At 40.1% G+C, this 17,967-nt stretch overlaps 1 protein-coding gene across 1 annotated transcript; it reads right to left on the minus strand.

Moving 5' to 3' along the window:
* Positions 1-363: 363 nt before the first annotated feature.
* LOC121289619 (uncharacterized protein C1orf115 homolog) lies at positions 364-17,329 on the minus strand. Its single transcript, XM_041209252.1, has 2 exons — positions 16,671-17,329; positions 364-2,614 (listed from the first exon to the last, which is right to left on the minus strand). The coding sequence occupies exons 1-2, from the start codon at positions 17,082-17,084 to the stop codon at positions 2,495-2,497; spliced, it is 534 nt and encodes a 177-aa protein (XP_041065186.1). The 5' UTR covers positions 17,085-17,329; the 3' UTR covers positions 364-2,494.
* Positions 17,330-17,967: the final 638 nt, after the last annotated feature.

Here is a 17,967-nt window from a genome sequence, read left to right on the forward strand (position 1 = left end):
AAACTTGTTTTTGGGATATGGGGAAAATTGCAAGCAAAAATCACCATTTGTTGTTCTTCTCTAGTTGCCCTTGAGATGGTGCTAGTGAGCCACCTTCATCAATAAGTGCAATCCATTTAGTTGGATAGTCCTGCTATTAGTTGGGGAGTTCTAGAACTTTGACCTAACTGCTATGAAGGAGCAGTGATAAATATTCAAGTCAGGATAGTGTGCAACTTGGAGGGAAACTTGAAATTTAATTTCAGTTCATCCTGTAGATAATACAGTGCGACTATTGTGCACTGGTGATGAAGTGTTGGACTGCTTCTTTCTCGAATTCGTTTTGTTACTGGAGTAAAGAGATATCAGCTGTAACAATGCAGAATCAGGTCTTCTGGGATATCACACTTCATGATTCCAGTATGAATTATATGAGTCTTTAATAAACTCATATTACACAATTCAGCATAAGTACTTAGATACATCAGACACTGCGCAATCCAGCATAAGTGGACACAACTCTTACACTAATTCTACCTTTGATTTCTACATCCCATGCATACTATCAAAGTACAAAATTACAGGAAAGGAATAACAAAGTGGAGGCACCAAGATACACTAGCCTCATTCTGTTACCATGGTTATATGACAATTCATTTTATTGCTATAAATACTAGTGATGAGCCGGCCCAACATCTCCCAGACCATTAAAGGCTTGGAGAAGTGACATTCACACATTCCAGCAGCTAGTTTTAGGAAGAAACTCTTAGACCCACTTATACAATGCATCCAATGTTCACCAAAAAGCTATTTTAACTCGAGTATTACTGAAAAAAGAGACATTTTTTGTTTATATGTCCCAAGGATAGCATGTCCCTCTTCCATTGTTCGCAATGGGCAAGGTAGGGACCTTACCCAATCAGACTGTGCTTGCAAAACTCAAAGCACAGTGTCCAATATTAGATGTGATTCTGCAATTGGACAACCTTTTCTAAATAATCCTCAGTATGCTAAGAATTAGACTGACAATCAATTTCAGGTTGTCAGTCGGGTTTGCAGTGTGGCACATTTGCACGTAGTAGAAGCTACATATATTAATACATGGAGCCCTGATCTTTGCAGACAGAAAGAAAGAACATTGGGCCTGTTTCAGCTAAACAAAGTAAATGCAGCCATCATTGATTCATTCCCCAGGGCAATGTCTTGACCAATCAGAGTCAAGCTGCCTGCCTTAAATTTCAAACAATTCTTGGCAGTTAACTGTCAGCTATCATCCACTGGTGTATTTTCCATGGCAATGCCTCTACCAATCAGAGTCCACTTGCCTGCAAATCAGCAATTTCTTCTAATACAGTATAAATATGTTGTTTTCCCTGACATCGATATTTTCTTGTGAATTGTTCTGGTGAGTGAAGACAAAAAGCTTCGACAAAAAATAATCTCTTTTTTCAGCAATACTCCAGTTCTGTACTACCAAACAACTATTTGTTTTAACTCAGCGTGCTGATTCCACAAGGTGCTCCTTTAGAGTTGTAATACTTTTATCTACTAATTGAGATAATCTGTTATTATTCCACTGATACCTCCTCTTTGTTTGCCTATTTTTATTGAAATATATATTTACCTTCAATTTTCTGATCACATTAGTACCTTAAGGGAACATAATCAAAATGTCAGCAGTCCTCTCCACAGATGATGATTGAAAATTTGTGTATGTTTTTCAAGATTTTTCTGCTTTTTTAAATGAGGTATTTCCTATCTGGTTATTGCATTCAGCAGAAAAAAAAATCATGTTCTGATGAAATCACGAACAAAGTGTTAATAAGCCTTTACAAGTGAATGTTTCCTTAGCTCTTTTCAATTTTTTTGTTACAATTTGCATTAAAATTTGTTGTGGAGAACTCAGAACAGGATTAATATCTGTAGAATATGCTGTCGCTACATACAGTCAGTTTTCTACCATTCCTAACAAACTGAGTTAAACGGCTTAATAATAGCTCAGAGCTGGAAAGTCAAGTTTGGTCAATCATTGCAAGAAAAGCACAATAAAAAGGAACAGGTATAGGTTTTTAACACCTGTTATCGATTGATCCAGATTACAATGGAAAGAAGATAAAAATTCTAGATAAATTACAACATATAAGGAAAGTATTAATCTATAAAATCTATAATTTAATAGCAATTAGAATGAGAAAAGGGTTCTATTTAAATGAATACAGTTCATGACAACATAATATATCGGCAGTAGCAATCATGAACAAAAGCCATATATTTGCCTTAGGTTTATCAATTCTCTTTTTCAAAAAGGTAGTGCATGTATTCGAGATTCATAATGCCAGATTTATCATAGCCTTTCACTTTACCTTGTGAGAGAACCATCATTTAATACTTTAAAACAGTACAGTTGCAAATTGAAAATTGAAGATTTGAAATTACAAACAACAAATTCAATATTTTGTATCATTAAAATGGAAACACAATGCAATATGTGAAATCCCACAATGTTGCCAGTCCTTCAGCGCATCTCAGTAATCACAGTAAAAGAAGTCGCGTACGGCATTGTGTAATTGTTTGAAAATTCTTGAATGCCAAGTACAAAGTATTTCCATCCAGTGCGAAGGACTTTTAAAAAGTTCTAAAGAGGAGTAAAATTAGCATTATTAGTTGAATATTTGAATTACTAAAAGCAGGCAAAGTACAAATTATGTCACTGGTCTTCTAATCTTTAGTTAATAATGTCATACTTGAGGGTAATTCTCAATTGTGCTCCAGAATATTGCACCACTGATTGATTGGTGTGATTTCCATTTCTGATTTCGCAATTCCAATTATATCACATTAACTCATTGGCAAGTGGAGGCTAGGCATTTCCCCATAATGCCAAAAGTTCTATTTTGAAGTCTTTTCACTTGCTCCTTGGATACTGGAGCAGCTTAGGTTTTCTAATCATATTTTCTTCCTTTCTATTTACTGGAAAGCATGAAAATGAGAGAGAACACCACGGCATCTTAGCTCTAACAATGTCGAATCAGCATGCAAGTCATCAATAAAAGCCATGTTGCAGAGTCTGCTGAAGGCCACAAAAGGCAAGAAGGTAGTCAACAAATGAAGCTCAAAGCTTGTAGTAATTTTCACTATTGCTCTTAAAGTGAATTATAAAATGTATGGATCAAACCCTGATTTTGCCTGTAATATCTTTTACTGTTTTTTGAAGAATGGTGGTGGGTAGGTCTGGATTAGTGCAAAAGTGAATGTTCCAACTAGCAGCTAAATATCTGGTGCCTAAGATACTGATTATAATACTGCCTTCAGGGCAAAAAGAAATTATAGGTGGTCAGACAAGTATACAATACACTCTCCCACTGGAGAGGTGGCTGCATTAAATATTCCTCTTTTGTATTTTCCTTCATCTTAAAGTCAAAAAATCTGACTGAATGTAAGCAATATCATAACTTGAAAAGCGAAGCATACTTCCTAATAAATCAATTTCAATGCAGGTTTTTCATATTTTAGGATCATGAAGGTGATGATGGAAGGCTGTAAAGTACCTAGTCAGAAGATGAGGTGCTGTTCCTCCAGTTTGCATTGAGCTTCACTGGAACAATGCAGGCCTCCCTGTCGCTTGCCATTTCAACACTCCACCCTGCTCTCATGCCCACATGTCCATCCTTGGCCTGCTGCATTGTTCCAGTGAAGCTCAATGCAAACTGGAAGAACAGCACCTCATTTTCCGACTAGGCACTTTACAGCTTTCCGGACTGAATACTGAGTTCAAAATTTTAGATCATGAACTCTCTCCTCCATCCCCACCCCCTTTCCGAATCCCCTTTTTTCCAATAATTTATATAGATTTTTATTTTCCCACCTATTTCCATTTTTTAAATGTATTTCCATCCATTGTTTTATCTTTGCCTTTTAGCCTATTTCGATCCCTTCTCCCCGCCCCACCCCCACTAGGGCTATCTGTACCTTTATTATCACATTCCTTAGATAATATCACCAGCTTCAACACCTCTTTATCCTTTTGTCTATGACATCTTTTGGTTATCTCCACCTATCACTGGCCCTCTATCCAGATCTACTTGTCCCATTAGCTTATATTTCACCTCTTTTCTATTTTTCCTTAGTTCTGCTGAAGATTCATGCAGACTCAAAACATTAACAGTGTTCCTCTCCACAGATGCTGTCAGACCTGCTGAGTTTTTCCAGATATTTTTTGTTTTGGATTTCCAGCATCCGCAGTTTTTTGTTTTTATCTTTTACATTCCTAGACTGGTGGCTTTACATATCAGCAATCCTTATGGCTTTTTTCCAAATAATTTAATGCCAAATTATGGACAATTATGAATTGTTCATTTATGAACTGGGCAGAAGCTGCCCAAAATTATTTCACGGAGAAGTTTTGCTGCCAAAGAAATCATCGATCCAAATAGAGATCCAGTGTCCAACTCAAGACCCTGTATTATATCCTCCCACGCTAGGTGGTTTGAAGGCGGGATCAGTAAAATCCAGTGGACACCATGCCCCCCCACCCCATGTGGCTTGCCTGCCCCTGCCCCCACCGCAATTAAATAGGGAATGGGGGAGGCCATCGGGTACTCCGCCCGCTCTTGGGTCTATCAAGAACCTTAAGTGGCCAATCAATAGCCACTTAAGAACCTCATTAGCTGCATGAATGGTGTCAGGCAAGGTGAAGGTCTTCTTTTGCAGACCCTCTGGGCCCACCTTAAGCATGCACCTCCCCCCAGCCTCTCGAATTCGGCCCTTCACCCAGCCCTCATCTGCTCACCTGGCCCCAGTGAGACTTTGGACTTACTTTTCAGTCCGGGCTTCTCAACTCAGTAGGGCTGCCTGTGGTCCCATCAGTGGGCACCACGCCCAGCCATCTGATAGGCCAGGAGCTCTCTAAGGCGTTACTTGCTCCTGAGGGAGGGGAGGAAGTCCTGCCTACAACCACTCAGCATTTCTCCCAGTGGTAAATTGTTGAAAGTCAGGATCATGGGCAAACTCCGCCACGACCTTTTAGCCAGGGTTGGGGACTACAGCACCTCATTAAATCCAGCCCATTGGTTCCTGAGGAATGGGTAGAAACAGTTAGTTGTTCTTAGGTTTAAAAACAGATTTGCTGCATTTGGAACTTGGACTGATCCATATGCAAAGTAAATCAACGAGGCAACTTTCTTGTGCGCCATAGTACATTGACTATTTTAGGAGTGCATCAGAAAAGGGAATTTATTTTTTCTAGGCAGGGTGCATTTTCCAACTTATAATGAAGTTTTATTTCTGATGGATATACAACTTAAACAATCCTCAATCCCACAATTCTTCGAGATATCTGCACTCCTCTTAATTCTAGCCACCAAAGCAAGGCAAAAGGTTAGTATTCTGACTCACCTCCTGATCCTTCAAAAGTCTTTCCAGAAGGCCTACACAGCTGAACAAATGCTGCTACAACACTCAAGAAGCTCAACACTGTTCAGGACAAGCTTAAATTGACAGCATCCTCCAGTCTAACACTCTACCACTGAGAAGTCATGTAAATACCATCACCTCCAAATTCCCTTCCAAGGGACATATCATCCTCACCTGGACATATACTCCCATTTCTGCATTATCAATGAGTCACAATGCTGCAATTTTCCAGCTAACAACATCATGAGAATGCCATCAATACTCAAGTAACATCCACAACAAGTGGCAGGCAATGACCATCTTCAACAAGAGAGAATCTAGCCATCTGCCCTTGAAATTCAATAGCATTACCATGGCTGAACCCTCACCATCAACATCCTGGGGGTTACCATTCGATGAGAAACTGAACTGGACTAGCCATATAAATACGATGGCTACAAAAGCAGGTCAGAGGCTGTAAATTCTGTGGCAAGTAACTCATGTCCTGACTCCCCAAAGTCTGTCCACCATCTACAAGGCACAAGTCAAGAATGTGATAGAATACTCTCCACTTGCCTGGATAAGTGCAGCTTCAACAACACTCAAGAAGCTCGACACAATCCAGAACAAAGCAGTCCACTTGATTGGCACCCATCCACCACCTTAAACATTCAATCCCTCCACCACTGATGCACAATGGCAGCAGTATGTATCATATTCAAGAAATACTGCAGCAACTCACTAAGGCTCCTTCAAAAGCACCTTCCAAACCGGCAACCTACACCCAGAAAGACCAGGGCAGCAGATGCATGGGAACACCAGCACCTGCAAGTTCTCCTCCAAAACATACCAACCTGACTTGGAAATACATCACTGTTCCTTCACTGTTGCTGGGTCAAAATCCTGGAACTCCTTTCTTTACAGATATGGAGGTGTACCTACACCACATGGATTGTAAAGGTTCAAGAAGGCCACCATCTTCTCAAGGACAATTAGGAATAACCAAAAAATAATGACTTTGCTTGTGATGCATCTCATGAAAAAAATAAAAAAAACACATCTGCAGCAGTTCAAAGACATCTACTACCACCTTCTGAACAACTGATGGCTAATAAATGCAGTTCCATCAGTTCACCCACATTCCAACAACCAAAAGAAAGTGGCAGGGTAGTTTTTCATTCCTGCCTGCATTGCCAGTGACATTCACTGAAACTAATGTACACCTCTACCAATGTTAACCACCCACCAATACTTTGCTCATTTGAGTATTCTCTATGGACAAGTGATAGCAGTCAGCGTTGGCTGGTTATTTGCCTAGTGCTGTCCTCATACATCATTTATATGTACAGATTTTCCAGTGGGAAATAGCAGTAAGGGTTGCTAATTTTTTCCTTCCCTATCCCAACATATTGTAGCATTTCCATCATGAACACACCTAGGATCCCATGGATATTACATGGATAAGACATATTAAGACAATGGGATTTACATTTAGAAGGGAGAAGCCTGTACAAAGGAGATGAGGTTTATTGCAAATAATTAATCTCTTGGTATTCAAGTTCTGGTAATCAAATATATTTCTACCAGCTCCGAGTTTAACTTTATTTCCTATTTGTTCTTTCATGGGATGTGGGTGTTGCTGGCAAGGCCAGGATTTATTTCCCATCCCTATTTGCCCTTGAGAAGATAGTGGTGGTTAGCAGCCTTCTTGAACCACTGCAGTCCATTTGGTGTAGGTACGCCCACAGTGCTGTTAGGAAGGGAGTTCCAGGATCTTGACACAGAGACAGTGAAGGAACAACAATACAAATGGAAGGAGCACAGCAAATCCAGAGGAGAGACAGCATGATGAGTTGAGATGAAGGTTGAAATCACCAAAAATGAGAAGTCACTTGATGCAGAGGCTGAGAAAGCAGTGAAGGTATCTCAATGAGAAAATTAAAGTAGTATTTGTGTGGGTGGTGGAGGAATCTTTTAAATACGAGATGAAACGTGAGAGGAAAGCAGAAAACAAATATATGGATAACAGACATAAGGGGTGCCCAGAACATAGGTCTGCAGATGAACAGATTGAAACTAAATTGAAACTTTAAAGGAAAGCATATGATAAAAAAAATTAGAGCTAACAATTCCAAGATAATGAGAAACATGGAAGGTGCTGTGCCAGGTGAAAAGGGAGATTAAAAGGAAAAAAAGGTTGCCAAATATAAAAAATGTCAGGAAAATATAATAATTTTCATAATATTATTGGAACTTATTGTAAGGCAGGAATAGTGTGTGTCTGTGTGTGTGGGACTTAATTGAATTAAAGATAGCTGGTCTGATGGCTTTGATGTATCAGAAGAGAAGCTAATTTTGAAATGTTAAATAAGTAAACACGGCTGAAGTTGTAGAATATGAGGTGTGAAGGGAAAATTTACATTTTTCGATAAACTAGAGTAATTTGAATTTCAGAAGAGGTGGTGAAATGTTACACTTAGCCAGAAGAAGCCAAACAACATGTTTATTTTTCCCAAAGCTTACTGATAAAATTGGCACTATGAAAGATTTTTATTATTAGAAAAGTAGAGTTGAAAAGACATATTGAGACAATGGGATTTACATTTAGAAGGGAGAAGCCTGTGCAAAGGAGATGAGGTTATGTGTAAGAGGAAGGCATTCTATGATCTAACAAGTGTGAAAAGCCTCCAGCCCCTAAGCCTCAAGTTGCTGACTGCACGAACTGAAGTGAAGAAAACTCACTTTGAATTTGACTGTTCAGGGTATCGTGTTGCTTTGCCTGGGTCTTTTAAAATCTATGTGTTTTACTGTTGCCTTAATGGAGGTTACTGGGAGTTAGGTTAACTAGGGGAGCTAGGAGTTATAATAGTAGTAATTTGTAAACATATGTATGTGCTTAAATGTTTTATTTATTAATAAAGGTTTCATTTAATTTTGTAAGAAACCTATAAGACTCAGCAGTCTTATTACTACTGAATTCAAGGCATGCATCTCGAAATAAATACAAATTGTAAAATAGTTGTGGTAGTTGTTTCAAGTTTCTCTCTGGGATTTGAACACCTCAGCACTTACCATCCACTATGCCATAACAACATTGGGGGCTCTTTGAAATTCCTGGATTGGTTTGGAGTTGGTGAATCTTAACGTTACGAGTACGAGAAGCATTTTGAATTCAGGAGTTGCAATATGGCTTTGACTGTTGCTCAGACTTGTCTGGGAGTTGAAGTTATAACTTTGGTTCATTTACAAAATACAAATAAAGCTAAGTCAATGAAATTGGCAGATAAGTTACAATTAGGGTTACCAGCAGGGGTAAGCAAATCAGACATAATTGAAGATATAGCACAGCATTTGAAATTGGAAGGAATACCTGAGAGACCAAGTACTCCCAGCAGCTGGTTCATTGGAATGGGCTCGAATTCAGTTGCAAATGAAAAAGCTTGAGCTAGAGGCAGCAGAAAAAGAAAAGGAAAGAGAAAGGGCATTTCAAAGGGAACAGGCAGAAAGGCAGGGAGAGAAAAAGAGAGAGACAGAGCATTCCAGCTTAAAATTTTGGCAGTTAAAAAAGAGACACCAGAAGGTGAGGAAGGACTTATCTCCAGATCAGAACCAGTGGGGAGATGTTTAAATTTGTGCAATCTCTTCCAAAGTTTGAGGAAAGAGATTTTGAAGCATTCTTTATTTCATTTGAGAAGATAGCTAAAAAGATGAAATGGCCACAGGGAAACTGGACACTGATGTTACAATCTATGTTGGTGGGCAGAGTTTATGCTTCATTGTCAGAGGAAATGTCGGTGAACTATGATATGGTAAAAAAAAGCTATTTGGAGTGCATATGAGATGGTTCCTTAGGCATACAGGCAGAAATTTAGGAATATGAGAAAACAGCCTGGGCAAACTTATATTGAGTTTGAAAGAGTAAAACAAAGTAATTTTGACTGGTGAATACAGGTATTAAAGATAAAAATGACATACTCAGCTCTTAGAGTGGTCATTCTTTTGGAAGAATTTAAAGAGTCAATTCCTTCACTAGTGAGAACTCATGTGAAGGAACAGAGGGTTGAAACGGTAAGACAAGCAGGAGAGATAGCTGAAGAATATCAGTTAGTTCATAGAGCTAAACTTTTTTCTCCTCACCCTTTTAAATCAGAAAAGGGTGGAAAGTGGGAAGGTGAAAGGGAGGTGGGTAGTCAGGGAAGGGAAGGATTAGGTGGAAATTCACAGGAAGTTTTTGTTCCAGAAAAAAAGGAAGGTGCTGAGGATAGGAGTGACATTTGAAAATTGGAGCGTTTCCATTGGGCAGCATTTTGCCCTCGGTGGCAGGTGGGCCCCACCGGCTCGGTGGTGGGCGGGCAGCTGAACTCTGCCACTGAAATGGGCCCCGCCACCATTTTAAGTGGGCGGGCCAATTAAGGCCCGCCCAGCGGCCTGCCCGGCGGGAAGCACTATGCGCTTCCTGTGCCGGGGGGGGGGGGGGGGGGGAGGGATTCCCCATCTGTCAAAGTGTGCTCTTTCGCACATACATGCGAAATAGTGCACTGCTCCCTGAGACTAAGTGCTGTCTCAGGGAGATCAGTGAAAGTGTTAAAGTTAAAAAATAGAAAAATAAAAAAATTATTAACATGTCCCTCTCATGTGACAATGTCACGCACGATGGGACATGTTAATAAATAACACATAAAATTTAGCAAAGTTTTTAAAAACAGACATGAAATCTCATCCCGCCAGTGGATGAGGTTTCATGTATTATCAGAAGCCTGCTGGGGCTCCTGGCCTGCCCGCCAGCCTTAAAGTTGGACGGGGAGGGCCTTTAATTATTTTAATTACCCTGTCAATGGCCTCAATTGGCCATTGACTGGTCGGTGGGCGGACAGCTGATTTCGCTGTCCGTCCGCCTTCCTAAAGATTTAAATGGACCGGGATGATGTTGGGGGTTCCTCCTGACGTCATCCCGCATCATTTTCCCATTGGCGAGCGGGCCCCGCCCCCAAATCGCCAAGAGGAAAATTCAGGCCATTGCAACAAAGTTGGACACACGACGTCAGTGTGTTTTAAATTGCATGGAAAATCTGTTGAGATTATTGAGGTGCAAAAAAGTTTTGGAAATAAAAGTACTGTGGCTTTGGAGGTTCAGGCACAGGAAAAATCAGTGGTTTGTGCTGAGGTAAAACAGGGACAATCAGTGATAGGTAAAGAAATGGGAATGTATTCACAATTTACCCAAGAGAATTCTGAGAAGCAGGTTGCAGAAATGTTTATAGACTTTGTATGTGAAAGGGAAGTCTTTCCATTTGTACAGGGTGGAGTAGGTAAAGATATTAAAATTTTAAGAGATACAAGGGTTATTAGTCAATGTTTTAGGATAGTGATATTTGTTGTTCGGAGCTGGTATTGCAGGAGCAGGTAATAATAAGTGGTGTTCATGGAGATGCTAAACCTATTTCATTGTGGAAGGTAAATTTAAGGGGTAAGTGGAAAACAGGCAAAGTGATTGTTGCAGTAGTGAAAAAAATGCCCATTGCAGAGGTTCCGTTTATTCTGGGTAATAATATAGCTGGGTCACAGATGTGGGTGATGCCTATGGTAGTTGAGCAGCCTGTAGAAGTGTTTCCAACAGAAGTGTTGCAGATAGAGCATCCTGGGTTATTTCCAGATTGTGCGAAAACAAGATCACAGGATCATAGGTTGAAACAAGAACAACACGTTCAAAGGCAGGGAGAAGGTGTGGAAGTCCAATTAGCAGGCACTGTGTTTGATAACATTGTTCAGGAAGAAGGAACAGAGGACAATGCAGCTGAGGTGTTTAACTCAAGGGAGTTAATGGAGCTACAGAAAAAGAATTCGCAAATAAAACAGTTATAAAACAGAGGCAAAATGTATTCCAGAATGTCATTACCTTAGGGGTAATGTCTTAATGTGAAAATGGCAGCCATATCATGCTGCAGCAAATGAAAGCTGGGGGGAGGTGCATCAGATTGTAATAACATTTGGATACAAAAATGAGATTTTGAGGGTAGCTCATGAAATTTCAATGGGGGGACATTTAGGAATTAGAAAGACACAGGAAAAGATACAAAAACATTTTTATTGGCCTGGATTGCATAGGGATGTTGTCAAATTCTGTAGAACATGTCACACATGTCAGGTGATAGGGAAACCACGAGCAGTGGTTAAGCCGGCACTGTTAATTCCAATTCCAACATTTGAAGAACCTTTTGCTAGGGTCATGATTAATTGTGTAGGACCCTTCCCTAAGACAAAAAGTGGAAATCAGTACTTACTGACAATAATGGATGTATCTACAAGGTTTCCTAAAGCAATACCTTTGAGAAATATTACAACAAAGAAAATTGTGGAAGAGTTAACTAAATTTTTTACAAGATATGGGGCTGAATCTTCCCCCCATCGGGGGGAAGTTAATGGGCGGGTGCGTACGGATGCGCTCTCTATCAGCGCCCCCGATCAGAGGTGCGGCGCCATTTTACATGGGTGGGCCAATTAAGGCCTGCCCAGCGTGATGTCCGCACAGAAGTGCTATGTGCTCCCTGTGCGGGTGGGGGACGGGATTCCCAAAATCGAGAGTGCGCTCTTTCGCGCATGCGCACAAATGAGCGCAGTCATCTCCCTGAGGCTAAGTTCAGCCTCAGAGAGATCATCTGTAAATGTAAAAAAGACAAAAATAGAAAAATAAAATTTCTCTTATATGTCCTCTCATGTGACAATGTCACACAAGGTGGGACATGTCCATAATTTTTACACAATCTTTATTAAAAATGTTTAAAGCCTACATGAAACCTCATCCCGCCTGTGGATAAGGTTTCATATTTTTTCGAGTTCCCACCAGGGCTCCTGGCCTGCCCGCCAACCTTAAGGTTGGACAGGCAGGTCCTTTAATTGCTTAATTGACCCTGTCAATGGCCTCAATTGACCATTGACAGGTCAGCGGGCACGCAGCTGATTTTGCTGCACTCCCGCCTTTCTGAAAATTTAAATCAGGCATGGTGACGTCGGGAGGACTGTGCATCATTTTATGCATCGGCGAGCGGGCCCCACCCCCTGCTTGCTGACTCGTAAAATTCTGCCCATGTTCTACCTATAGAAATACAATCCAATCAGGGTTCAATGTTTATGTCACAGTTGTTTCACAAAATAATGAACAGTTTGGGGATAAAACAATTTAAGTCAATAGCTTACCATCCCGAATCATAAGGGGCTTTGGAAAGATGGCATCAAACTCTAAAAACTATGGTGAGGGCGTATAGTCAGGATTAACCACAGGATTGGAATAGGGAAATTCCATGCTTGCTGTTTGCTATTAGGGATGCTCCTAATGTATTGACTGGTTTTAGTCCTTTTGCACTAGTTTATAGTCATGAGGTAAGGGGACCACTGAAATTGGTTCATGTGAAATTGGTGAGTCAAAATTCAGAAACTACTCCCCTGAATTATGTATCAAACTTCAGAGAAAGATTGGGCAGACCATTTGAGTTGGCTAGGGAACATTTAAAGATACCACAGTAAGTGATGAAAGTGAGGGCAGACAGGAAAGCTACAAGTTGTAGTTTTGCTGCTGGGAAGAAAATGCTAGTTCTGTTACCAGTACTGGGTGTCTCATTAAAGGCAAGGTTTAGTGGATGTTATAGGATTGAAAAGAAACTGAGTGAAGTAAATTATTTAATAAATACACCAGATGGAGGAAAGAAGCAAAAGTTGTGTCATGTAAATATGCTTAAAAAGTACTTAGGCAGGGAAGATGACCAAAAGGAGATATTGGTGGTGGTAGATAATAAGGAAGAGGTAGAAATGCAGGATTCTGACACTGATATTCCTCTAATCAAATTGGATAATGAGGGGGTACTTGAAAATTTAAATGTAATTTTGACTTACCTTCCAGACAAGTGTCAAAGTGACTTGGAGAAGCTATTGCAGTCACACAGAACTATTTATGGGAATAAGCTGGGGAGGACAATTAAGCTATACACAATGTATGTGAAGGTGTTTCGTCTTTGATAAGGCAACATCCTTATAGATTAAGTCTGGCAAAGTTAACACAAGTACAGAAAGAAATTGAATTCATATTTCAAAATGATATTATTGAGTCTAGTTGCAGTAACTGAAGTTTGCCTATTGTACTGGTATCGAAACCAAATGGAATACAAAGACTGTACGCGGACTTTTGAAAGGTGGATGCAGTGACAAAAGCAGATTAATATCCTATGCCATGGTTGGAATATTGCATTGAAAAAGTGGGACAATCAAAATTTATCACAAAGATGGACTTACTAAGAGGATATTGGCATGTACCATTATCAAAGAGAGCAAAGGTGATATCAGCTTTTGTGATGCCAGATAGACTATATCAGTTTAAAATCATGCCATTTGATATTAAAAATGTACCTGCAACATTTCAAAGACTGACAAACAAAATAATTGCAGGTCTGAGCAATTGTGCTGTTTACATTGACAACTTGATAGTTTTCAGTCAGATGTGGGAGGTGCATTTACAGCATCTGGAAGAATTGTTTTGCTGATTACAAGAAACTAATTTGGTGATGAACTTACATAAAAGTGAATGTGCGAAAGTGCAAGTTACGAATCAAGGCCATACCATTGGACATGGTTAAAGTGGCTCCGAGAGATGTGAAAGTTAAGTCTATCATGGATTGCCCCATTTATTAATAGAGGTTTAATTTAGTTTTAAAAGAAACCTATAAGACTCATTGGTCTTATTACTACTGAATTCAAGGCATGCATATCGAAATAAATACAAATTGCAAAATAGATGTGGCAGTTGTTTCAAGTTTCCCTCTGGGATTTGAACAGCTCAGCATTTACCATGTGCTGCGCCATAACAAAAAATAGTATACGCTTCAATCTAGCCATATATAAAGTCAGAGTTAAAGAGATGCAGGGTAGTTCAAGTTTAAAGGAAGAAGTCTAATTTGAGAAATACGAACATGAGGCACAGAGATATTAAATACTTTGCATCAGTCTTTACATTCTTGGAAGTAAGAATGTAGGTATCCTAAAAGTGTTAGAGATAACTTGTAGAAAGAATTCGTTCCAGAAGAAGGATTGCGAAAAACATAAACAGGTTAACAAAATTGGCTGACAGGCGGTAGATGCATAATGTGAACATGTGTGAGATAATACATTTTGCGATGATGAGGGCAAATGATGAATGGACATTCGCTGAAGGGGGTGTGTCACAGTCATGTGTTCAAATACATAATTCAATAAAAGTACAAGTACAAGTTGAGAAAGTCATAAAAAACAGCCAATAGCATTTTGGTTTCACAAACCAGGGCACAGAGTACAAATGGAAAGAGATTAAAGAGATAACCTTAGATCACATGTTGCTAATTGGCTGAAAGGTAGGGGACAGAGAGTATGTATAAAAGGAATGTACTCTGAATGGCAGAATGTTAAGTATTTTCCCTAGGAATCTGTATTGAGGCCTCGTTATTTTTAACTATATTTATCAATGACTTGGTTGAAGGAATTCCCGTTTTCCAATGACTGATTAAGAGGAAGAATAAACTATGTACGGTAGAAAAGGTTAAAGAGGGATATAGGCAGATTGAGTGTGTAGGCAAAACTGTGGCAAGTAGAATTCAAATAAGTGTGAGGTATTCGAAAATAAAAGCAAAATACTGCGGATGCTGGAAATCTGAAATAAAAACAGAAAATGCTGGAAATACCCAGATGGTCCAGCAGCATCTGTGGAGAGAGAAACAGAGTTAAAGTTTCAGGTCAATGACTTTCCATCAGAACTAGGAAAAGTTAGAAATTTATATGTTTTGAACAAGTGAAGGGGGTGAGGAGGGAAGAAATAATAAAAGGAAGGTCTGAGATAGGGCGGAGGACAAGAAAGATTAAATGACAAAAGGGCTGATGGCGCAAGGCCAAAATAAGTTATAATGGGACAAGTAAAGAAGCAAAACATATATCTAGAGGTGGTGTGAATGGCAGGATCATGAATAGCTGCAAACTGAAAACAAAAATAAATCAGAAAAGAGAGAAGCGAGAGAGAATAAAAACCAAACCAGCAAAGAAAAGAGAAAACAAAATGGGGACAGAAATTATGATCGAAAATTATTGAACATAATGTTGAATCCAGATGGGTTGTAAAGTGCCCAGCTGAAAAATGAGGTGCTGTTCCTTGAGTTCTCATTGAGCTTACCTGGAAACTGCAGGAGGCAGGGACAACATAGTTGGGAGCAAGGTGGAGAATTAAGATGACAGGCAATGGGAAGCTCAGGGTCATCAATGCAGACTAAACAGAGGTGTTCTGATAAGCAGTTGATCTGCATTGATTGTTCCCATGTAGAGGAGCAGCTAATACAGTATACTAAATTGAAAGAAGTACAAGTAAATCACTGTTTTACCTGGAAGGAGTGTTTAGGTGGTGAGAAGGGAGGAGATAAGAGGTAGGTCTTGCATCTGCTGCACTTGCATGGAAAGGTGCCAGGGAAAGAGAGGGCCTGTCGAGGATGACTGAGGAGTGACCATCCCTTCAAAAGGTTGATTGAGGAGGGGAGCATGTTGTTGTTAGTGGCATAATGCTGAGGTGGCAGAAATGGCAGAGAATGACGCATTGAATACAGAGACTGGGGCTGGTGGAGTGATGACGAGCAAATTCCTATCATGGTTCTGGGGCGGAGAGGAAAGGGAATGAGCATAGGAGAAGAAATGGAACAGCCACAGTAGAGTGCCCTGTCAAGGGGTGGGGGGAAGATGGTGTTATCCTCTGTTGAGCAGAAGGAAAGACAAATTTGAACCCACCAGTATGGAAGGTTCCATGATTGAAATGGACTGTTTACAAGAAGCAGGGTGTGAGGAACTATAGTCAAGGTAGCTGGGGAAATCAGTGGGATTATAGCACTATTGATCTGGGTAATTGTGTTTTAGTTTTGGGCACCAGACCTCAGGAAGGATATCCTGGTCTGAGATGAGGGAAGGGAGTGCGCAGTATAATGCAGATTTGCCAAAAATGATACTGGGCTAAAGCTTCATAAACGTAGATCATATTCCTTTGAGCTTATAAGTTTGAGGAGTGATCTCGCTGAGGAATGCAAAATATCTCTAAAAAGGTTACACCCGATTTATAAGGAGTGTTCATTTGGCGGATCTTCGCTGATGGGTCGGCAAAAAAAAAATCAGCTGAGAGGTTATGTGCCCAGAATCAGTCAGTAACACTTCAGCAGACACTGTCCCGACCAGTAAAGCAATTAATACACTGGTTTACTCAACAATTCGGATTTTTTAAATGTTTAAGATTCTTCGTATTTTTTTCTTACCTTCCTGCATTTTTTAAGCTTTTGTTTCCTTTTGTATTTTTTGTCCGCTTTGCTCTCCTCATTTAGACTTTCTCCCAAAGATTCGATCAAAGGCTCGTATTTGTCTGCAAGGAAAGCAATGTGAACCTTTTTAGAATTTGAAATCTTTTTGATCTGTCCTGGTTCTTGGACGCTTTCACATTGGTGTCCACCTGCTGTTTCCTGGATCTCCTTAACAGTCGGCAGAACCTCGACTTGTTTCAACTTAGTTTTGAAATGCTTTATATTTTCCAAAGTAAGTTGCTGGTCAATTGGAATCAAGTTTTCTTGGTCAGTCGCAGTTGCATGACATTTTTCCCTTTTGCCTTGAAAGTTAGTAAAACCAGTGAATGGTAACTGCCTTTTAACCCGAGACTTTATGCTTTCCGCTTGCATTGTTGCCACTGTATAAAAAGCAGAACGTTTGCACTATCGCGTCCAGATAAACAATGTAACCTGCACTTTGATGCTGCTGGAAGCTCAACCTTGGCCAGTTTTATCTCATTTCATGGAGCAGACTGAACCAATCGATCGAAGTTGTATTTTATACATTCTTGTGCAGACTTTTTTGACACTCTCCGAGGGCAGGGAAGACATGGTTACATGATTAGATAACATTGCTGCTAACCAGTACAAAAAATTCAGTTAAATTTATCTTTAAAAATAAAAAAAAAACACCCAAGGCATTTCATGCAGGCTTGAGGATAAAGGACAAACAGCCAAAGGGGGAGACATAACCAAAAGCTGACTCAGAGAGATAGGTTTTAAGGAGGATTTAAAATAGCGCAGGAGTTTGGGGCAGGTATTCCAGATTGTGGAAGATAAGCAGCTGGAGAAGTGGCTTCCTTCAGGTCACAATGGTGTGATTAGTTTATTATCAAATGTAATTTGTGTGGCAGCGGCAAGTTTTCATTGAAGGATCCTGCCGACAGATGACAATTCAGTAGGTCCCGGTGGGCTATAAAAGAGCTGCCTGGGCGAGCAGGGAAGATCCGCATCATGGCCCCATTTTCACTTCCTTTTTGTCAGAATTTGAGCCATTTGTTTCCAGCACCCCTCCAACACCACCCCCCAGTCCCATTAAACCACCCCCCGCAACCCGCCACAAGCATGTGACAGTTTAGCTTGAGTAAGCAATTGAATATAACCTAACACATTGATGGGCCAATATGTGTGATGGAGATGTGTGCATACAAGGGGTTCAGTTGGCATTTGTCAATTCACTATATCTCCACTGTTTCCTGCAGGACAAGCAGACCCATAACTTAAAGGAAAAGGT

The sequence above is a fragment of the Carcharodon carcharias genome, chromosome 2 (assembly GCF_017639515.1).
Source record: "Carcharodon carcharias isolate sCarCar2 chromosome 2, sCarCar2.pri, whole genome shotgun sequence".
NCBI lineage: Eukaryota > Metazoa > Chordata > Chondrichthyes > Lamniformes > Lamnidae > Carcharodon > Carcharodon carcharias.